The 19,117-nt window shown below is 45.7% G+C and overlaps 1 protein-coding gene across 1 annotated transcript in view; it reads right to left on the bottom strand.

Moving 5' to 3' along the window:
• Positions 1-456: 456 nt before the first annotated feature.
• Positions 457-19,117, bottom strand: part of ACTN4 (actinin alpha 4) — a 46,947-nt gene continuing 28,286 nt past the window's right edge. The window contains exons 2-21 of the mRNA XM_040406501.1: positions 15,607-15,721; positions 15,162-15,281; positions 14,995-15,081; positions 14,814-14,901; positions 13,322-13,400; positions 13,149-13,230; positions 12,449-12,534; positions 10,448-10,540; positions 9,391-9,621; positions 7,960-8,107; positions 7,221-7,371; positions 5,916-6,024; positions 5,691-5,831; positions 5,422-5,604; positions 4,234-4,368; positions 3,134-3,313; positions 2,906-3,052; positions 2,491-2,571; positions 1,880-2,038; positions 457-1,743 (exon numbers count right to left, since the gene is read on the bottom strand). Of these exons, the coding sequence (XP_040262435.1) occupies positions 1,585-1,743; positions 1,880-2,038; positions 2,491-2,571; positions 2,906-3,052; positions 3,134-3,313; positions 4,234-4,368; positions 5,422-5,604; positions 5,691-5,831; positions 5,916-6,024; positions 7,221-7,371; positions 7,960-8,107; positions 9,391-9,621; positions 10,448-10,540; positions 12,449-12,534; positions 13,149-13,230; positions 13,322-13,400; positions 14,814-14,901; positions 14,995-15,081; positions 15,162-15,281; positions 15,607-15,721 (2,574 nt within the window). The 3' untranslated portion in view covers positions 457-1,584. The remainder of the gene's footprint in view (positions 1,744-1,879; positions 2,039-2,490; positions 2,572-2,905; positions 3,053-3,133; positions 3,314-4,233; positions 4,369-5,421; positions 5,605-5,690; positions 5,832-5,915; positions 6,025-7,220; positions 7,372-7,959; positions 8,108-9,390; positions 9,622-10,447; positions 10,541-12,448; positions 12,535-13,148; positions 13,231-13,321; positions 13,401-14,813; positions 14,902-14,994; positions 15,082-15,161; positions 15,282-15,606; positions 15,722-19,117) is intronic.

Consider the following 19,117-nt stretch of genomic DNA (forward strand, 5'->3'; position numbering starts at 1 on the left):
GACCCCCCCTTCCCCGAGACATCCTGTGCACTGCTGAGGCCAGTGATGGGCTGCAGCGGTGACCTGTGTGCATGGAACGTCACCGCTGCAGCCAGGAAGAGGATGTCAACAACGGGATGGACCAGAGCTCAGAGAAGCAGGGGAGAAAACAGTATCCATTAGTTATTTTTAGGCCATTTCCAGAGACTTCTGAGTTTTTATATAAAACTCAGACAACCCCTTTAATGCCACTTTTGCGACATAAAAGGCTTCCTATACCTCCCCCCTTGATTCCAATTACTGTATCTACATATGCTTCAGTCCATCAACCACAAGAAATACAAAACTGACCAGATTTATCTTAAAAATATTACTTTTATTGTTCTGTATGGAGTTGTAGGAGGTGCAGGAATGATAGAAAGAGATGCTGCCCCCTGACATTGTTCCCGGTGGGCCGCTGGTATAAAAAGATGAGAAGGAATGTTACAGACCTCGTGATAAACAATCAGCAACCTTTTCTTTTATTATTATTTAGAAGACAAAAAAAAAAACTGCAAATATAGGTTTTACTAGGTGAATATATATTTATATCATAAATCCCCCTAAATTAAGTAAATAGTAACCCTCTTAAAGTTTTATTTTATTATAATTTGTTTTTTTTTGGTCCTCAGGGAAAAAATATAAAATTAAAACCATTATAGGGCTTAGGCAAGTAGCGAGATGAAGAACAGAGCGCTTTCATGATCTGATGAGAACATACAGAATACAAAAAGGGGGTGCAACTCAGGAATGGGTGACCGTCACCAAAAAGGTCATGCAAATGTCAACCTGGAATGATAGGCTTGTGTGTTTTGTCCACCAATGTCAGGTTGAAAGCATTGGAAATGAAGCGAGTGTTATGTGGAATGACACGATACATTTTTTTTTTGTAATCTTTCTGGCCTGTCTATGGTATTGTAACAGATCAGAGCGTTTCATACCAGCTGCCTCTGGTCACTAGAAAGACCGGTGTGCCCCTTTCTTAAAATATCATAAGGTAAAACGGCTGGACGTATAGCACCCCCCCCTTATTGTGGATCTCTCCCCTGCCTGCAGTGCGGAGCCCTCTATGCTAGGACCTCACCATGAGGTCACTGCTTTATGAAACTATGAGAAACAAAGTGAAAAGACGTTAGTTCTGAACTGCGTAGGCACGGACCGCATACCTCTTGCAGGGGGTTCATAGGACCAGGAATAAATAACCCAAGGAACGGAGAGAGGGGTTTGTGAAGGAACTGTACAAGGTGCGAGATATGAAAAAAAGAGTTACCCAGAAGCGCAGTCTACGTGCCAGCTTTGTGTGGAAGCACCCCTGCCCCTTAGCCATTGCATAGATAGCTTTGCAAAGGGGGGAGGAGTGGTCCTGCAGCTTCTGCTCTGTCTTCTCCTCCCTCCTTGCAAAGGGAACGAAAGCCAATATGATCCCCTCCCTCTCCCCTTTGACAGGGGGACGCTAGTGAACCCATCTATCCCCCTGACCATCTGGCGCTATTCCCCCTTCTGCAGCCGAGACATTAGTAGCTGGTGGAGGGTGGTAGGGCAGTGTTGATTTCATCCCCATTAAGCTCACAGGTCGCTCTCGCCGTACAATGCAGTAGAAAAGGACATGTAATCCAGTGCTCCAGGCACTGCATCAGGACCGTGGTAGGGAGCCATACGAGAGATGCAATACTCTGCTTGATCTGGTGGCAGCTCCCGGCGCAGCTCTGCTGCTGTTATGTAGTTCTGAAAAACAATGGAGAGGAGCACTGAGTAAATCTGTCGTTTAAGGGAAAAAGCCTCTTCTGTGGAGGGACACAGACAGACCCCTGCCCCAGACAGGACGCAGACGGCAACACAACTCAACGGATGCATCACTTACCTTATCTCCAGCAAGGACCTTAAAGGATGCAATAACTTGGTCAGCGGTGTCCGTGTCTGTGGTCTCTCTTGACATGAAGTCTATGAACGCTTGGAATGTCACCATGCCTGAATTGTTGGGGTCAACGTTGGCCATGATACGGTTAAATTCTGCATCACCCTGACATGATATAACAAGAGGACAGTCAGACAGGTGAAAGTAATAAGATAAAAGCTACCGCACTAAGAGATCACAAGGGAACAGCAGAAGGTATAAAAAAAAAATATAAAAAAACACAGATGGGAGAAGCATACCAAGCTGTATCCAGTGGATATAAGGAGAGCTCGCAAGTCATCAGCATCCAGAGCAGAAATTCTCTTCTTTTCCGAGAATCAGTAATTAAGAAAAAGTATCGAAAAGACGAGAGGGAAAAAAAAAAAAAAGGGACAGAACCAGCAGAGGAGAAAAAGGTGAGAGAGACGTGTAAAATAATGCAAGAGAGTGAGAAATATAGGAAAGAGGAGCGCAGGATGCAAGGAAAGCCGGAGAAAAGGAGAAAGGCCATAAAAACAAAGAGGGAGGAGAAAAAGCGGCAGAGCATTAGTTTGGCTTTAGCAGAATAAATTTGGTACCTGTTTCTCATTTTCCACATCATAGCCCAGACTGATGAGACAAGCTTTGAATTCTTCAGGTCCCAGGGCACCCGTATGATCCTGTCATGAGTAGCACATGGTAGGGGAAGGACATGAAGGCCCGAAGAACAAGCGGTGGGCGGTAGACAGAAGCGATGAAATGGGGTGGAAGGCGATTGGTGGAAACCGCGGACAATGTAAGAGAAACAAAACAATACGTTACGGACGCATACAATGACCTGGGACAAATGGGAGATGTACTCTGACACATCTGAGGGGTGGTTTTTTGGGGAGGGAGACAAAAGGGTTTATGAAAAATGGGATTTCAATTCTACATCCTTATTAAACTAGATAACTATAAAAAAAAAAATTGCCACCCAAATGTCATCCCTCCTAAAAACCATTGTGTTCTCACCTTGTCAAAGTGATTGAATGATGCTCTGTACTCATGCATTTGTTCCTGGCTGATTCCCTTGGCGTCACGTGTTAAGATCTGGTTCTCCACCTCATTTATGGTCCTTGCAATAGTGGTGAGGAGATGCTCCGAACCGACACGAATGTGCTGCAAAGGACAATGTGAAGATTAACAACCAGATCACAAAGCAAAGTCCACCGAAAATAGTTGAATGGCGCAGCGTCTCACCTCCATAGTGTAGTTTGTGTGCTTGTTATCGAAGATCAGGGCTTCCTGGATGAGCTGATGCTGCTGCTCCAGCTTGTCTATGTTGGGCTTGTAATTTAAGACGCTCTGTTCATACTGCTTCAGGTGACTCATCTGATCCTCCAGGGTGCCATGCATTTCAATGGCGATTCTTCCAATCTCCTGAAGAGATAACACGGGCATTTGACATTAGTAACCAAATAAGGCCTCATGCACAGCACAGTATTTTCGGTCCGCATACAATGTGCATTTTTGCGGATCGGATGCAGACCCCTTTTGATTTTAATGGGGGTCACAAAAGATGTGGACAGCACACTGTGCAGTCTGCATCTATAGGTCTGTTCGACAGCAAAGGGAAAAAAACAAAAAAAACAAACAAAAAGGACATGTTATTCTTGTCTGTTTTGTGGAAGGGGAAAGTGCAGGATGCACAACAGTGATATCTGTGTTTAGGACTAAAAGTACATCTGAAACCAGATTCTATAAAATATTCCCAGCATCATAGCATGCAGTACCAATCTGCTCCATTAGGTGGCACTTTTACACATTCTTACCTTCTGACACATGTGGCAAACGAAATGTAGTAAGTAGTGTTGAGCGAACTTCTGTTTTAAGTTCGGCGTCTAAAGTTCGGCTTCCGGTTAGAGGAGAATCCCGATATGGATTTCGAATTCCGTTGTGGTGTGGTCCGTGGTAGCGGAATCAATAATCGGCCATTATTGATTCCGCTACCACGGACGACAGCGAAATTCGGAATCCATATCGGGATTCTTCGCTAACCGGAAGCTGAACTTTAGACGCCGAACTTAAAACAGAAGTTCGCTCAACACTAGTAGTAAGTACTACTAGTGTTGAGCGAACTTGTGTTAAGTTTGGCGTCTAAAGTTCGGGTTATCAAAGTATCCCGTTATGGATTCCGCTACCATGGACCATAACGGAATTTAGAATCCATAACGGGATACTTCGATAACCTGAACTCGAACTTTAGACACCAAACTTAAAACACAAGTTCGCTCAACACTAGTAGTAAGCCGTGAATAATTACAAAAATTCTACAAGTGGCTTAAACAAATGTTAGATACCTCCATCTTTGCTTGGATCCAAGGTCCCACCACATTTGCCTGGTTAGCGAACTGCAGACGTAGACGCTCGTTGGACTGCTGCTTGTCTTGCTCTCCTTTCAGGGCATTGTCTCTCTTAGGAACCAACTGCTGGACCTGGAAGAAAGAATAGACACACTGTAAATGTGGACTCTAAGGAGCCTAAGGGCTGTTAACCTAAAACACAGCAGGCTTCTCTTTTGCAAGCTAATGGGCCCAAGGTATGATTGAGAGGAGAACAATCCAAGGAGTGTTTTCCATCCTAATTTGGCCGATAAACCCAAAGAAGTTTCACTCTATCGGATCCCCAAGAAAAATGCAATATGGCACCATTCTCTGCGTCACAGCAACAACATACAGTACCTCCAGCACCAAAGGCATATGCATTAAGGAAAGAGGACGGTTCTGCACCTGGGTCTCCACTATTTAGAGTTATCATGAAGGTGCCAGTCCAGGAGGCAAGTAAGCAGAGTAGTAGAGACTTCAAATCAGCAAGACTAGCTCTGGGAAGGGAGAGAGTGTTTACTACCCTCCTCTGTGGCCAGGTCCACCCCACACAAAGTAGATCACCACTGATTTATTTTTTATTTTTTTTATTAAAGTGATAGGGCTAAAGGAGCTGCTTGAAAAGAAATCTGAATACATCCATTTTGATAGTGTTCATTCACTCCCCAAACATGAGGACGACGGGAAGATATTTCAGCGATTGCTGAACCCATAATGTACATCATTTGCAGGAGAATGTATTGTTCCCGCTCTATATGCAGCAGGTGCTGGCTGTGTAACACAGCCAACACCCCGCTGCAATGACCAGGATTAGAGAGAATTCCAATCCCAGTCATTTAAAGACTTTGATAGCGACCGCTGCCTCTGGGCATTTAAATAGAGGGAGGGGGCTCTCAATGTCCTTTGAACAAACCTCTGTGGCAAAATTGTGGGGTCCTGACCGGTTGCTATGGCAGCCTGGGGTGTTGTGGTGACGTGTCACATCACTGCTGAGTCACGTACCGCTTGGGGACAATTGTATAGTTTTTTATTGCCTTGCAAAAATACATACTCCCAAATAGTGTAGGGCAAGCTATCTCCTATGAAAAGCAAATTGTTCAAAAAAAGGTTTTACCTCTACAGGGGGAGGTAAAAGGATGTTTTAACCTAGTCACGGACACCTACCTTCTCCCACTTAGAATTGATGGTCTGTGGAGTGACTGTAGTGTAGGGGTTCCCGGACGATAACTTAATGTGGTTGTAGTCCGCAATCTTCTGAGCTTGGCTTTGGATGTCAAGAATGGCTTCTCTCTCCCGGTCGGCATCGGGCAGTGTAGATTTAAACTGCTCATGAGCTGCAATAAGCCCCTGAAACAAAAACAGAACAGCCATGTTTTCTCTGTATACTAAGGCGCAAATATCGGCACTGCCAAGGAATGTTGTAGACTCCTTACCTCAATCTCTTCAATAGTGTGCACAATAAACATGTCTTGCAAGTCCTCCATCGCCCCTTCCATCCAGTTGTTGAACGGTGCTGCTCTTTTGGCATATTCCAGATACAACTGGTCTATGGCCTCCAAATGCTTCTCTGTTTGCTAGAACCAAAAGTTAAAAAATCATGAGCAAGCATAGGGAAAGTGCAATTGTATGAACTTGGCACACACCCACACTGTCCTCACCTCTAAGGCTTCCCGTCTGCCGTGTGTCAGAGACCCTAAAAGATCCCACTGGTCGCAGATCTTTTGGCAACGTGCGTTTACGCTGGGAGAGTCGTAATAATCGAGTTCACTAGAAGAGACAAAAAGATTAGGTATTACTATTAGAAACAGCAAGCCTAAGAGCACTTGGTTAGATATTCTGGGGAAGATGCACTTACTCCCACGTGCACCCGACCCCCTTCTATCCACGTGTCAGGGAAATAAAAGGATCTATTCACTGCAGCTATGGCAAGCTGGGAGACGTGAAAATTGTGAAACTTTGGCCTTGGAATTTCTTACAATAACGGTGTGTAAGACACGCAGACAATGAATGCACTGTGCTATAAACACACCTATGTCAAGACTCATAGAAAACCCACGTGGCATCTTCAGCTGCAAAGCCAAAGCAATCTGTGCAGGTCCCAAAACATTTAATGCCTGAGTGTGGCAATTTCTAATACAGAGAAGCCTGGACTAAACTCAAACTTACGTCACAGCGAATGGTAGACCAGGAAAAAATACATTAGATGAAACTTTGTGCCGGGTAACAGGGATCGTATCCAGTTATCAGAATATCAGGTAATCCCCCAAATAAATAAGTTAGGGAGGATCCTGTCAGCGGGAGGTATACATTGGGAGGGTTTCCCGACTTTTACCACTGTATTCAGCGACATGCTTCGGAGGTATATGTTGCTCATGGGCTCCCATGTTAAAGGGTATTCCCATCTGAGACAATGGGGGCATATCGCTAGGACATGTCCCCATTGTCTGATAAGTGTGGGTCCCAGCTCTGGGACCCACACCTACACTGAGAACGGAGCGTGAAACGTGGCAGCCGGAGGACCCCGGGTCCGACCACCCCCAAGAGGTCTCTTCCCATAGTAGCGATTGGGAGCGCACCGTGCTTGCTCAGCCACCGCTCCCATTCATTTCTATGGGGCGAATGGAAATAGCCAAGCCAGCAGTGCGCCCTCCACAACTTCCAGGGCTCCGTTGCCCCTTTTAAATAAAATGTGCAGTGCGCAGAATATAATTAGAAATAAATACTGCAGTACACTACTGCTGTTCTATCCAGCAAAAAAATAAAAATAAATCATACAGTGACATATCGGCCCAATACCCAGATACTAAGCCATACCCATGTTATAGCTGCAGACTGAATAAGCACTGTTGTGAATAGTAAAACCAGTGCATCCCCATACTATGAGGACCCTATAGATCAGCCTTTTAATGCCTCATAAGTAATGTGTTTTTTAATTTCAGTTCAAGTATTTCATGGCAACTCACTTCAGCTCCTGGGCGATGGCTGCAATCTGCTCCACTCTGTCCTGGTGTGCCGCAAGGTCGCTCTCAAAGGCTTCATGCTTTCGGATAAGGGCTTTGATTTCTGCAAGAGTGGCAGTCTCGTAGTCCTTTTGCGTCAACATGGCCTCTTTGCCTATTGAAAAAGAAAAGTAGCGACATCCTTAATACTACACACAAGAATTGTTAATGGTTTTTAATCAGCTTTAAAAGACCCGTCACCACAAGATGCAGTGCAATCTACAGACAGCATGTTATAGAGCAGGAGCTGAGAACACCGATATATAGTTTTCTGGGAAAAGATTCAGTAAAACTTTTCTGATACGGATAGATCATCTGATCAATGGGGGTCCAGAACTCAGCACCCCCACCGATCAGCAGTTTAAGGCACACTATAAACGCTGCTTCTTGCCGCTTTCCCTAGACCCGTGATATCACAACCATTGGTCATGCGGCCTAGGAGTAGCTTAGCCTTATTCAAGTAAATAGGGCTGAGCTGCAATATCAAGCACAGTGGCTATACATGGTACCATACAGCTACAGTGCTCACAGGAGCGCTATTGCCTTTTCAAACAGCTGATAACGGGGGTTCCAGGTGTCAGACCCTCACTGATCAGATATTGATTACCTATCTAGAGGGCAGGTCATCAGTTAGAAATAGTCAGATAATCCCTTGCTCCTCAATTGCTCCAAACACGCTCGGGTGTATAGTGACAATACCCACCCTCAGTCCACGATTCATGTATAGATGCTTTCTGGCGAAATTTCTCAGCCAAGTGATCCAGCCTTTCTAACCTACGAATTTCATTTAAGAGCCATTCTTCATATCCCTTTTCCGCCTGCTCCAGTTGCTGCCAACCATTATTAATGTCCTGAAATTGGGAGAAAAATGTGGTTTTACAAGAGGCGAGTAACGGACACAAAACTAGCCCTGCCCTAACCAGTGGCTGCAATTCTGTACAATAACCCGTATCTATGCAGTTATTGCCATAAAGTGAATAACCCATTAAATTTGTCAAGCACAAAGGATCTGGCTTAGGGTACTTTCACACTTGCGTTGTTGGATTCCGGCAGGCAGTTCCGTCGCCGGAACTGCCTGACGGATCCGGAAATCCGCGTGCAAACGGATAGCATTTGTAGACAGATCCGGATTCGTCTCACAAATGCATTGCAATACTGGATCCGTCTCTCTGGTTGTCATCCGGAAAAACGGATCCGGTATTTATTTCAGGGTATTGAGCCCCTAGGATGGAACTCAATACCGGAAAAACCTAACGCTAGTGTGAAAGTACCCTTACTTAAAGAGGTCCTGTCACCACAAAATGCAGTGCAATCTGCAGGCAGCAGGTTATAGATCAGGAGGAGCTGAGCAGACTGATAAAGTTTTGTGTGAAAATAAATTCAGTAAAATTTGTACTTTATACATTTACATGGGGAGATGTGATCAGCGATTCTCTGTACAGAGATAGCGCCGCAGCCTTCTCTGCTCACCAAGCTATATATTGTACAGTGGCTGTGCTTGGTATCGTGCTCAGCCCCACTCACTTCTATTTTACTGAATCTTTTCCCACAAACTATATATCAGTCTGCTGTACAACATGCTGCCTGCACATTGCATTTTGTAGTGAAGAGTCCTCTTTAAAAAGGGATGTCTCACCAGACGATTAATTCAAAATGCAGCCACTAGGGCAAATCAGCTAATAGACCCAAGTCTGCCTCCCAACAAAACAGCTGATTTTGCTGTGGAAAGTCGCGACCAACAAAATTATTGTCTCTCCAGTGGATGGTGCAGAGAAAATGTACTATTACATGGAGACCTTTCAGAAAGGTTGCCCATGCAATACAAGGGGGCATCCTGTACAGAACAGCTTCCATCGTGGCTTGGAGACAATGGTCCAGAGCAGGAACCCCCCCCCTCGTGAGGTCCATATGACTTAACAGGATATATGGACTGGTGTTGCATTTTTGGGACCACCCCTTTAAATGACATCTACCAAAAATACTTACACATTTATGGTTAAACCATGGGAATTATGCTCTGAGCATTCCTCCTTATAATGCTTGAAGCCGACACTGAAATAATCCCACTGCAGAACTACCATTACAGCATTGTGAGATATACCTACTCCTTGCCACCCATCACCCTGGTACTCACCGATACCATCCTCCCCTCAGAAGGCATGAAGGCCGGCCTGTTACTAAGCCTAAGCTTGGTCTGTAAGGTGTTAAAGTTGATCTCCAGCTGACACTTCTCCTGGACTTTTGGTGGTTTGTGCACACGACGATAGTCCCGGAAATCTTCAAGTTTTTGTTGCATATCAGGCATGGTCTTCTCTGGCTGCCGATTTTCCAGCCATGGCATTGTACGCTTAATCCACTCCAAGAGCTAGAAGAAGAGAAGGGCTTCAGTTACAAGGAATACGGAATACAGAAAAATACTAAACATGACATACCAAGTGGGGTGAATAGCAAATAGCTGCAAAACTCCGGGGACCAGCTGGTGTGAACTTTGAGCGCAAATCATTGTAAAGCCTGTATTAGATGGGCAGATCAGCAAGCGATTGTCGGTAGAGAAGCGTCTCTAGTGGAGGAGAGATCGCTATGCCATTGCTTGTCCCCATACTGTTTAGTGGTTTGCCGGCGGCAGATTGTAATTAGACAGCACGATCTGCCGCCAGCAAGAGCTGGTTTTTCAGAATTGCTTGTTCATCGGGCAATCAGTATAACACTGCAAGATGATTGCTAACGAGCATTCATGTGAAAACTCGTTAGCGATTATCGGCCAGTGTAATACAGCCTTTAGCCTTTTAATTGTTCCCAATGTAAAGCAAATCTTTAGACTAATATTAACAGGGTAGTCCCATCTTATAAAACATACTGGCACACTGCTAGGATATGTCATTTTATGATCAGTCGGAGACCCCCTTAGATCCTGAGGATAAAGGGCTTATAGCGCTGGTGTAGCTCCTTTAAACTTTTTCGGCAGAGCTCCCTTCACTTTAATGGTGCCATGCTGCTGTTCCCTATAGGCCCCTTTTACACGAGGGAGTAGTACACTCGGTACTCAGAGTGTGAGTACAGGTCCTGAACGTCGCATAGCATTATGTTGATTTATGATGCTGTGTAACCCTTACAGTTTTGGAATTTACTAGTAATAGTGGAGACAAGGGAGAGGTGAAACTTTGAAACCTAAGGAGACATGAATGACTCACATCGCTGGCCAGTCTCTCGTAATCTTCCATCAGATGTTCGTTCTCTTGATTCACAGCCAAGACCTTGCAGATTCTGTTGGCTGCTGTCTCAGCCTAAAGGACGACACAATGTTTAGAAAGATCTGACAACTCCTGTGAAGAGCACTCTCAAAAAGTCATCATTACCAACAATGATCAGAAGTGTGACCCAGGCAGCCATACTAGGAAACCTCCAACTACCAGTCAGCAGCCAATAACAGAGATAAGAGCCTGGACTCCCAGGGGCAGAGGCACGAACATACACCAGTGATATCTGTGCACGCAGCTTGAAATATAGTGGAAATCCTCATACACAATGCAGCAGTGACAGCTTGCACCAAGTGCTGGATGGTTTTGCTTAAAAATTGCTGCCGTAGCTTTTCCAGGACGCACATATTAATGAACTACTCATTGGATGGGTCATCAATATGAGATTGGTGCTGGCAGTAAAAAGCGTATGGAGCCATATAAAACCACAGCGCCATACACTGACCACTCTCTGGTACTGCAGCTAATGGTCCCATTCACTAGAACAGGAGTAGTAGTATCCCAGAATGGCCACTACAGCAGAATCCCATGCACACAATCCACAGCGTTTCACTGTAGCAGCAAAGCGGATGGGAAATAGAGAAATTTAATCCATACTCTACACAAGAAATTTACAGCGGATACTGACTGATATCTTAAATCTGCAGGATGTCAATTTACTCTACAAATATCTAACGCTAATTGCACCCTTTGCAACACAAAACTGTGGCAATTTAGCAGTGAAAAATCTGCCACATGCTACTGTACCCTTAAAGGGGTATTGTGGTTATATAAAGTTGTCCCCTTTGCACAGAACATGGGATAACTACGGTATTAGATCAGTGATGGCCCTACTGATGGGATCTCCACTGATCATGAGAACGGGGACCCCCTCCCAAAACAAATGGAGCGGCCGCTCAGGCAAACACTCAGCCATTAATTTCTATAGGAGTGGCAGAGATAGCCAAGCTTTACTCAAAGAAATTAAAAGGAGAGGATGGAAAAATGCCTGACCGGCTGCTCAGTTCAATTCGGGAGATGCCACAGGGTATGGGGTCTCGGCGGTGGGACACCTACCAATATAATAGTCATCACCTGTCCTAGGGATGGGGATAACTTTATATAACCAGAATACCCCTTTAAATTCTATATCAAGTTAGTGTAGTGTACATATACAGAATTTTTTAGGGGGCATTTTTTTGCACAATGTAGATTGCTCTAGCTTCAGCTTCTTCACAAGACTTAAATGGGGGGGGGAAACCTTTTGAGTTTTACAAAACAACCAAAACGGCTTTAAAAAAAAAAAAACTATTAAAAAACTGGCTAGAAAAATAAAAATCTTTGAGATGATTAGCCATCTATCAGGAGGAAACAAGCTTAACCAGTGCTGTAAGATAATTTGTACTGTAGAAAATATGAGGAGGTTGCAGTTAAAGTCTTTAGTAATTAGGAAAGGCGTTGCTCTGAGGTCATGACCCCAAGAGAAGAAACAAGATCAGGACAGGTTAAACACCCAGTAAGAAATGCCAGCAGAAGCTCACCTTCTGAGCCCCAGAGAAAGCGTGGTAGAAGCAGGAAACGTAGGTCATTATGGCTTTCTCATCAGGCCTGAGAGTGCCCACAATATCTGTGCAAAGAGGAAAGAAAAGGACAAGTGCCAGGTGAGGTGGTGCAGGACCAGCCAGGAGCCAGGCTAAGGGCTTCCTGTCCCAGATCTGCACCTCTCTGCCCTCTTGTCTGCGCCAGGAATAATAAGCTGGGCGTAGTTCGTCTTATCCCCAGAGTTAAATAACTCTTTAGTACTTTTAGAAAGTGTCTCATACACTCCAGCTACAAGATTCCCAACACAGAGGTGACAACATGCCGCGCAACTGCAAGAAAAGCATATGAGGCATGCGGAAGAGAGAAAGAGCAAGAGGAGACAGGTGGGGGCACTGTGGTCACCCCAAAGACTACCTTCTGGGCTCCTGAGAAGGCGTGGTAGAAAGAGGACACGTATGTCATGATAGCCTTCTCATCAGGACGAGCGGTGCCGACTATGTCTGTAAACGAAGGAAAGAATTAAAAAATAAAATAAGAAAAGTGGTTAACATTCAGGGGCCTTTGGAAGGGTTTTGTGCTGAGAAATTAAAACAGCCAATGCCTGAAGAACGGGAGAAGGACAAGATTATAACGTTTACTGGCCTTTGATTAATATTAACTAAATAGAGCAGCATTGTTTCCAGTTATTAAAAGGGTTTTCCAACATTTTAGTACTGTATCTGATCGGTGAGGGTCCGGCACCCAGGACCCCTGCCTATGAGCTGCTTGAGAAGGCACAAGTGCTCCTGTGAGCGCCACGGCCTTCTCCATTCTTACCAAGCACAGCGCTGTACATTGTATAGTGGACGTGCTAGGTATCGCAGCTCAGCCCAATTCACTTCTATGGGGCTAAGCTGCGCCTATGCCATGTGACTGATGAACGTGACGTCTCTGGCCTAGGAAAAACTTTGAGAAGGCATCGGTGCTCCCGTGAGCACCGATGCCTTCTCAAACAGCTGATCGTTCAAGGTCCTAGGTGTTGGACTCCCACCGATCAGATACTGATGACCTATCCTGAGGACAGGTCATCAGTAGTAAAATATTGGAAAACTCCTTTAACTCCTGAGAACCATACCTTCAGCATCCAACATCTTAGGAATATCCAGATACTTTTCGGCCACCTCAAAGGCATTGTTCAGGTTAGTGATTGGGTCATCCTAAGATATGAGCACAAAACAAACATCAGGAAATTGATCAACATATGAATGAGGTCTGGGTGACTAAAGACTATAACTGATCTCCACTTACCTTTCTCAATTTGTCATATTCTATAAGCTCAGGCCTGTGTCTGTGGATCAAGGCATTGAAGGCAAGGCCGTCCTTCCAGCTGCAGCAGGAGACAACAAAAACTATTAGCCCTCAAGTGCAGTTTGTACATTACAGATTGTATACAGTTTTGTCACGTATTCTGCCATTCTCAATTTTTTGTTTTTATTTTGCAGTTTTCCACAGTAAACTGGGGCATACATAGGAACCCTGCCATAGCACTTAGTGGTATACAGGCTGCAAATGAATACGGAAGCGATAAACCAACTATCATTTACTCAGGGATCCCAACCTGCTCTGCTAAACTGCAGAAGTTTCAAAGCAGCAATATCAAATAACGCTGCTACGGAATTGGGATCTCTGCCACCTGTTGTCAAATAGCCTGGAGTATAATGCAAAGTATAAAGCTTAAAGGGGTATTCCAGTTGTTAGAAGTTATCCCCTATCCACATGCTGGGACCACCACTAATTGTTAGAACAGGGCCCCCTCCGGGGTACGTCCAATAACCAGAATACCCCTTTAACTCACATGCTTAAGGTACCTCTATTCAAGCACTGTGAGTGCAGTAGACATAGGATCAGAAGCGATGACAGCACATTCACTGTTCACATGACCACTCAGCCGATCACTGGCCTCAGCAGTCATTATAAACGGCATGAATAATGGATATGTCAATACCTCCAGTACGGTGGGGACCACAAGTGCTGGAACGGAGAAACCCTTAGCAGCTGAGATAAGAGCCTGGCTGCTCAGCTAATAATTTAAAAAACTGTTGGAGAACTCCTCTAACACTGCCTGTTGGGGTTGTGATCCTGCTGATTAAAACAATATATTTATGGCCCAAATCAGCTTTGTGGTTGAAGAGATATCTTACTTTTAATATGCTAATTAAAGGGGTTGTCTCATCATAGACAATGGGGGCATATCGCTAGGATATGTTCCCACTGGGACCTGCACCTATATCGAGAACGGAGCCCCGCAAGGTGGTGGCTGCAGGACTCCGGTCCGGCCACCACCAAGCTGGCTCCCCATAGAAGTGAATGGGAGCGTACCATGCATGACTGGCCACCACTCCTATTCAATTCTATGGGCTCGATGGAAATAGCAGAGCCAGCGCTCGGCTATTTTCGCCGGCCGCATAGAAAATGAATGGAGGGTGGCTGCGCATGCGCAGTGTGCCTTCCTTCACTTTCGGGGCTCCATTCTCAATATAGGTGCGGGCACATACAAGACAATGGGGGCATATTCTAGGTGTGCCCCCTTCCCTTGATAGACAGGGCCAGGCATCTTCATTGGGCTCTTGCCTGGCCCTGTCATCCACGGTAAGCAACGAAGATTTCTTTATATCTACAGACATGAAAGACTAAGGTAAAATATTTGCAACCGCAATATGCATTATAGCATAATATATGCTTATAGCATTAGCTGAACCCCAGTTACAGAGGGTCGTATATCCTGCATGCAAGGCGTCACCTGATGTGGAAGTTCTGGACATTGACATTTTTGTAAGGCGCAGTCTTCCGCTGACACCAGAGCAATAATCCCTCCTTTGCAGACGTTTCTGTGGAGACACCAAAAGAAGAAGTTCAGCACGAGAGAGGAACAGGGAACTAATGACAAAATAATAAGTGATGCAAGACGAAAAAGCACTTACCTTCCACAGAGATATCCTGAATGGCAAAACGAAGGATAATGGTCCAGATCATTCCTAAAGTCATCTTTGCGTTCCCATCCACAATTTCTAGAAGAAAAATAAAGCATTAAGGGCGCTCCAGCCAGTACTCTGCATCTATGTGCTCAGAGGTTGAAGCATCTGCCCACCTTCAGCACCAATGGAGACCAGCTTCACTCCTTTACTGGCAATGAAGTCCAACGCTTTATTGACGTTGTTGATCTTATGGACTCTCATCTTTCCTCTCTCTGGTTTGGCAAGACGTTCTCCTAAAAGAATGACGAATGAAAGAAAAGTCAAGTACCTGACACCCGCTTTACCGTCTCACGTCTGCAGTGCTTAAGCACAGCGGGACCTGCCAACCAAGCTTTCACCTCTCCTCTGATATCTTTCCTGATATCCCGCTAAGGATTGGGGCAAGCTGGATTTCAACTGCCCGATACTTTTGCCCTCAGAAGATAAATTGCAGCTTCCTCCACCTCTTCTATGCGTTTGCCGAGCAGCCTGGGTATGAGGGAATCGAGAGAGATGGCCGAACAAGTGCCTTGTGTGTGCGCCTGACCTCAGCCAAGACACATTTTATGTAAAACCCACCTGAAATAACTTCCAGGAGTAACATCAGCTTTAACCCATCTCTGAAATCCTGCTCTATGTTCTCGATCTGAGTGCCGGCCTTCCTCAGGTGGGAGTTACACCAAGCTGTGAACGTCTGCGGAGAGAAGAAGTAGTTCAGTCAACAATCTGGAGAAGTAGACGCATCAAATACAATGAAATCCGACTGATCATCAACTAAATGTACGGACATCACTCTCCACAAGTAGTTTCACACTAGCGTTTTACAGATCCAGCAGGCTGTCCTGGCCGGAATGCCGTCCGGACCATTAACTATAATGGGGTCCGGCAGACATCTGGCCACCCAGCAAATATGCCAGAAATCAGCCGAAGCACACAACTGTTGCGCTGTGGGGGTCGGCGCCACTGAGGTCACTGTTGCGCTGAGGGGGGTCGGCGCCACTGAGGTCACTGTTGCGGTGATTTATGAGGTTTAAAAAGGGTTTGTCCTAAGATCAACAGTTATCACCTTCGTTAAAGGGAATCTGTCACCAGAATCATCACCATTAAACTAAAACTATTGTCTTGTAGCACTTTCCTACCTCCTTTCCAGATGCGCTTTTCTTTCCTTGCTGCTTGTTTCTATCTCTAAAAAATTCACTTTATTCCTTATGCAAATGAGGCAGTAAGGAGCCCAGAGGGGCGTTATTTTTGTTCAAAGGCGCCCAGGAACACCCCCATTGAGTGCCCAAGCCCGCCCTCCAGCAGAGCCCAAGCACGCCTCTCCTCGGCTCATACTCTACACCCCCAGCAGTTATGAATGACTTGCTGGCAGTTTGCAGTGAAGGTCCAGATGGGACATTATTTAATCAGTGCTGTGAACTGGTAACCCCCAGCTGGACCTTTATTGCAGACTAATAGCAATTCGTTCATAAGTTCCAGTAGGAATAATAGAGGAATGGTACAATATAGAGTCACAAGAATTGACTCCCCAGAATTGTTATTGCATGGGAAATGCAAGTCGTTACTAAAACAGACATGTCCCCTTTAGGTACATGATCGATGGGGGCCCCACCTTGGTTACCATGTTCTAGTGTTCTCTGGGTCAAGTATGGATGGGTAAATAGTATTGATCTTGGGACAATCCCTTAAATTTTTGCTGCCGTTTCTGTGCCGCTGGTCACTGGGGTATGCCATCCATCACGTGGCCATTGCTGCCCACTAAAGTTACGTCCTTGTAGATGAGCTCTCAGGTGGGTATGTCGGTGCCACCGGGGCTGTTGGTAGACTCTGAAGAGACCTGAGGCACTGGCAGAGCAGGACACAGGCACAATGGATGGTGGTGCATGCTGGTGCCAAGGGCACAAGTGAAAGACCTGGGCACATACCTTGCATCGCCACAGTCACAGGTTGTGGATCTGGATGATGTCATCACGCAGTGATAACCACTGATCTAGGGTGCAACAACCTTTGGCACTACGGCTGCTGTGAAACTACAACTCCCAGCATGCACACTTACTCAGCTGTTCTTGTAACTCCCAAAGGAGGATACTGGGAGTTGTAGTTTCAGAACAGCTGGAGGGCCGGAGGTTGCTGATCCCTGATCTAGAGGCAGTCATTCTGTGTTATGCTTGATCTTGCTATAAAGGGGAGTTTGTCTTCTATGACCAGGTTGCCCTATCTCATGCCACCAGATAATGCCACCACCGCTGTGGTTATTGGATTATACAGTTTTACTGGCCACATGCAGTCCTTGCAGCACCACGTGCCGCCATGCGGTGCCACATTACAGAAGAAATCCTTATAGCAAACAATATGTCTAGCTCAGCGTCTGATGGAACATGCTGCAATGAATCTTTGATGGATTCATAGGAAAGCTGACAGGTGACAGAGGTCTGTCAGTTATGGAGGTCTCCTGTTGGCGTGTCCAGCGCTGGGACCCCCGCTGACTTCTATAAGCAGGAGTCTGAAGCGCTCAGCACCGTAGTGAGGACGGTCCCCTAGACCTTCTATTGAGGCCGTCTTCAGTACCGCGCTCAGCAGGGAGGAGACGGCGCTCGGTCTGAGCGCTTCAGACTCATCATTAAAGGGAAATACAAGCGCTCAGATCCGGGACCCCCACTACACAGCAAGGCCACTTATCCCGCCAGTAAGGATTGCGCGCCTCCTTCATCACTTCAGAGCGGTGTGCCATAAGCTCGGCAGCCCGCTCAAACTGACCAATCACAAACTTCCTCACTGTAAGCAGCCTTGTTATTGGTTGTTTCAGGCAGCAGCATCACTGCGCTGCCTGCGCCGTTCACAGCGCTGATGAATGGCAGGGAAAAGTCTAAGGCGTATCGTCTATGACGCTGTACAGGCGTTATTGCGACCTCTGGCTGGGGGATTGACTTGCTGGACACCTGTCAATCCCGTTTCCCTGATCTGATGGAGCGACAGGTTGACCATGCGCCCTGACACGCCATTTATTGTCTATGGCACTGCCGGACAGAGTACAGCACTCTCATAGAGAATGAATGGAATGGAAGGGTGCACGCTCGGCCTGTCGCTCCATCAGATCAGGGGGAACAGGTAACGCCATTCCCAGGATGTATGGAGATCCCAGCAATTGGACCCTTACCAATCTGCTAGTAATAACTTGCAAACTTGGCACAAAGGGGCCGCATTGTTATGCACACTAAAACGGCTGTTTATTGCAAAGATGTGCAGCCCTTAGCTTTTATTTTGAAAATGGCACCAATCCGCAGTAAATGCATGGCACGTGGATTTTGGCCGTTATGTGTGTTTGTACCCTTGGATGTATGATCACATTTAAAAAAGGGACAGTCTGGCAACATAAAAGGTTCTCCAAATTTAACAGGCAGGTTTGACCTAAACCAAAAAAAAAAAAATATATAAAATCGAAAAACAGAAATTCAGCGCTTCTTTCCAATTCATGTGTAATCAGTGTCTTAATTTGGTAGAGGGACAAGGCAGTGACCTCCATACGTGCCATTAAACATGGTGAAGCGGCTGTGTACTTACCGTCTCTACAAAGCACACAGGGTACAGTCCGCAGCATGATCCGAGAATCACTGTCCAAAATCCTGTCTAACCTTTAGCAATGACCACAGGGACTATAGCTGATCATACACATTAGACGTATACCGACCCCAATTTTGGTGGGACTGGCCAACCACCTAATGTGCACAGGGGCCTCCTGACATGTCCAATCCATTTGGTTTTAGGGAGAGGAGATGCTGCCAGAGGGGCATATTTAGGGCATCCTATAGGTTCCCAGCAGACCGCAATGATTTTTGGCCAGTTTTTGGGAACAAGCATCAAAGCAACTTTAATTAGAAGGTATAATGGGCGTCTATCATCAGGGTGAAGGATGCCAGATTATTGGCAGCTCATCTCCCTGTGCACTGGCCATAATCAACAGAACTGAAGGAGGGAGGAATGACCGCGGTAGTGATCCTTCCTCTAGCGCTTGCTTTGCACCAGCCTGTGTAATCAGGACGATGCAAACTAGCGCCGATGGATGTGTTATTAGTGTTGAGTGAACTTCTGT

Source organism: Bufo bufo, chromosome 8 (genome assembly GCF_905171765.1).
Source record: "Bufo bufo chromosome 8, aBufBuf1.1, whole genome shotgun sequence".
Lineage (NCBI taxonomy): Eukaryota > Metazoa > Chordata > Amphibia > Anura > Bufonidae > Bufo > Bufo bufo.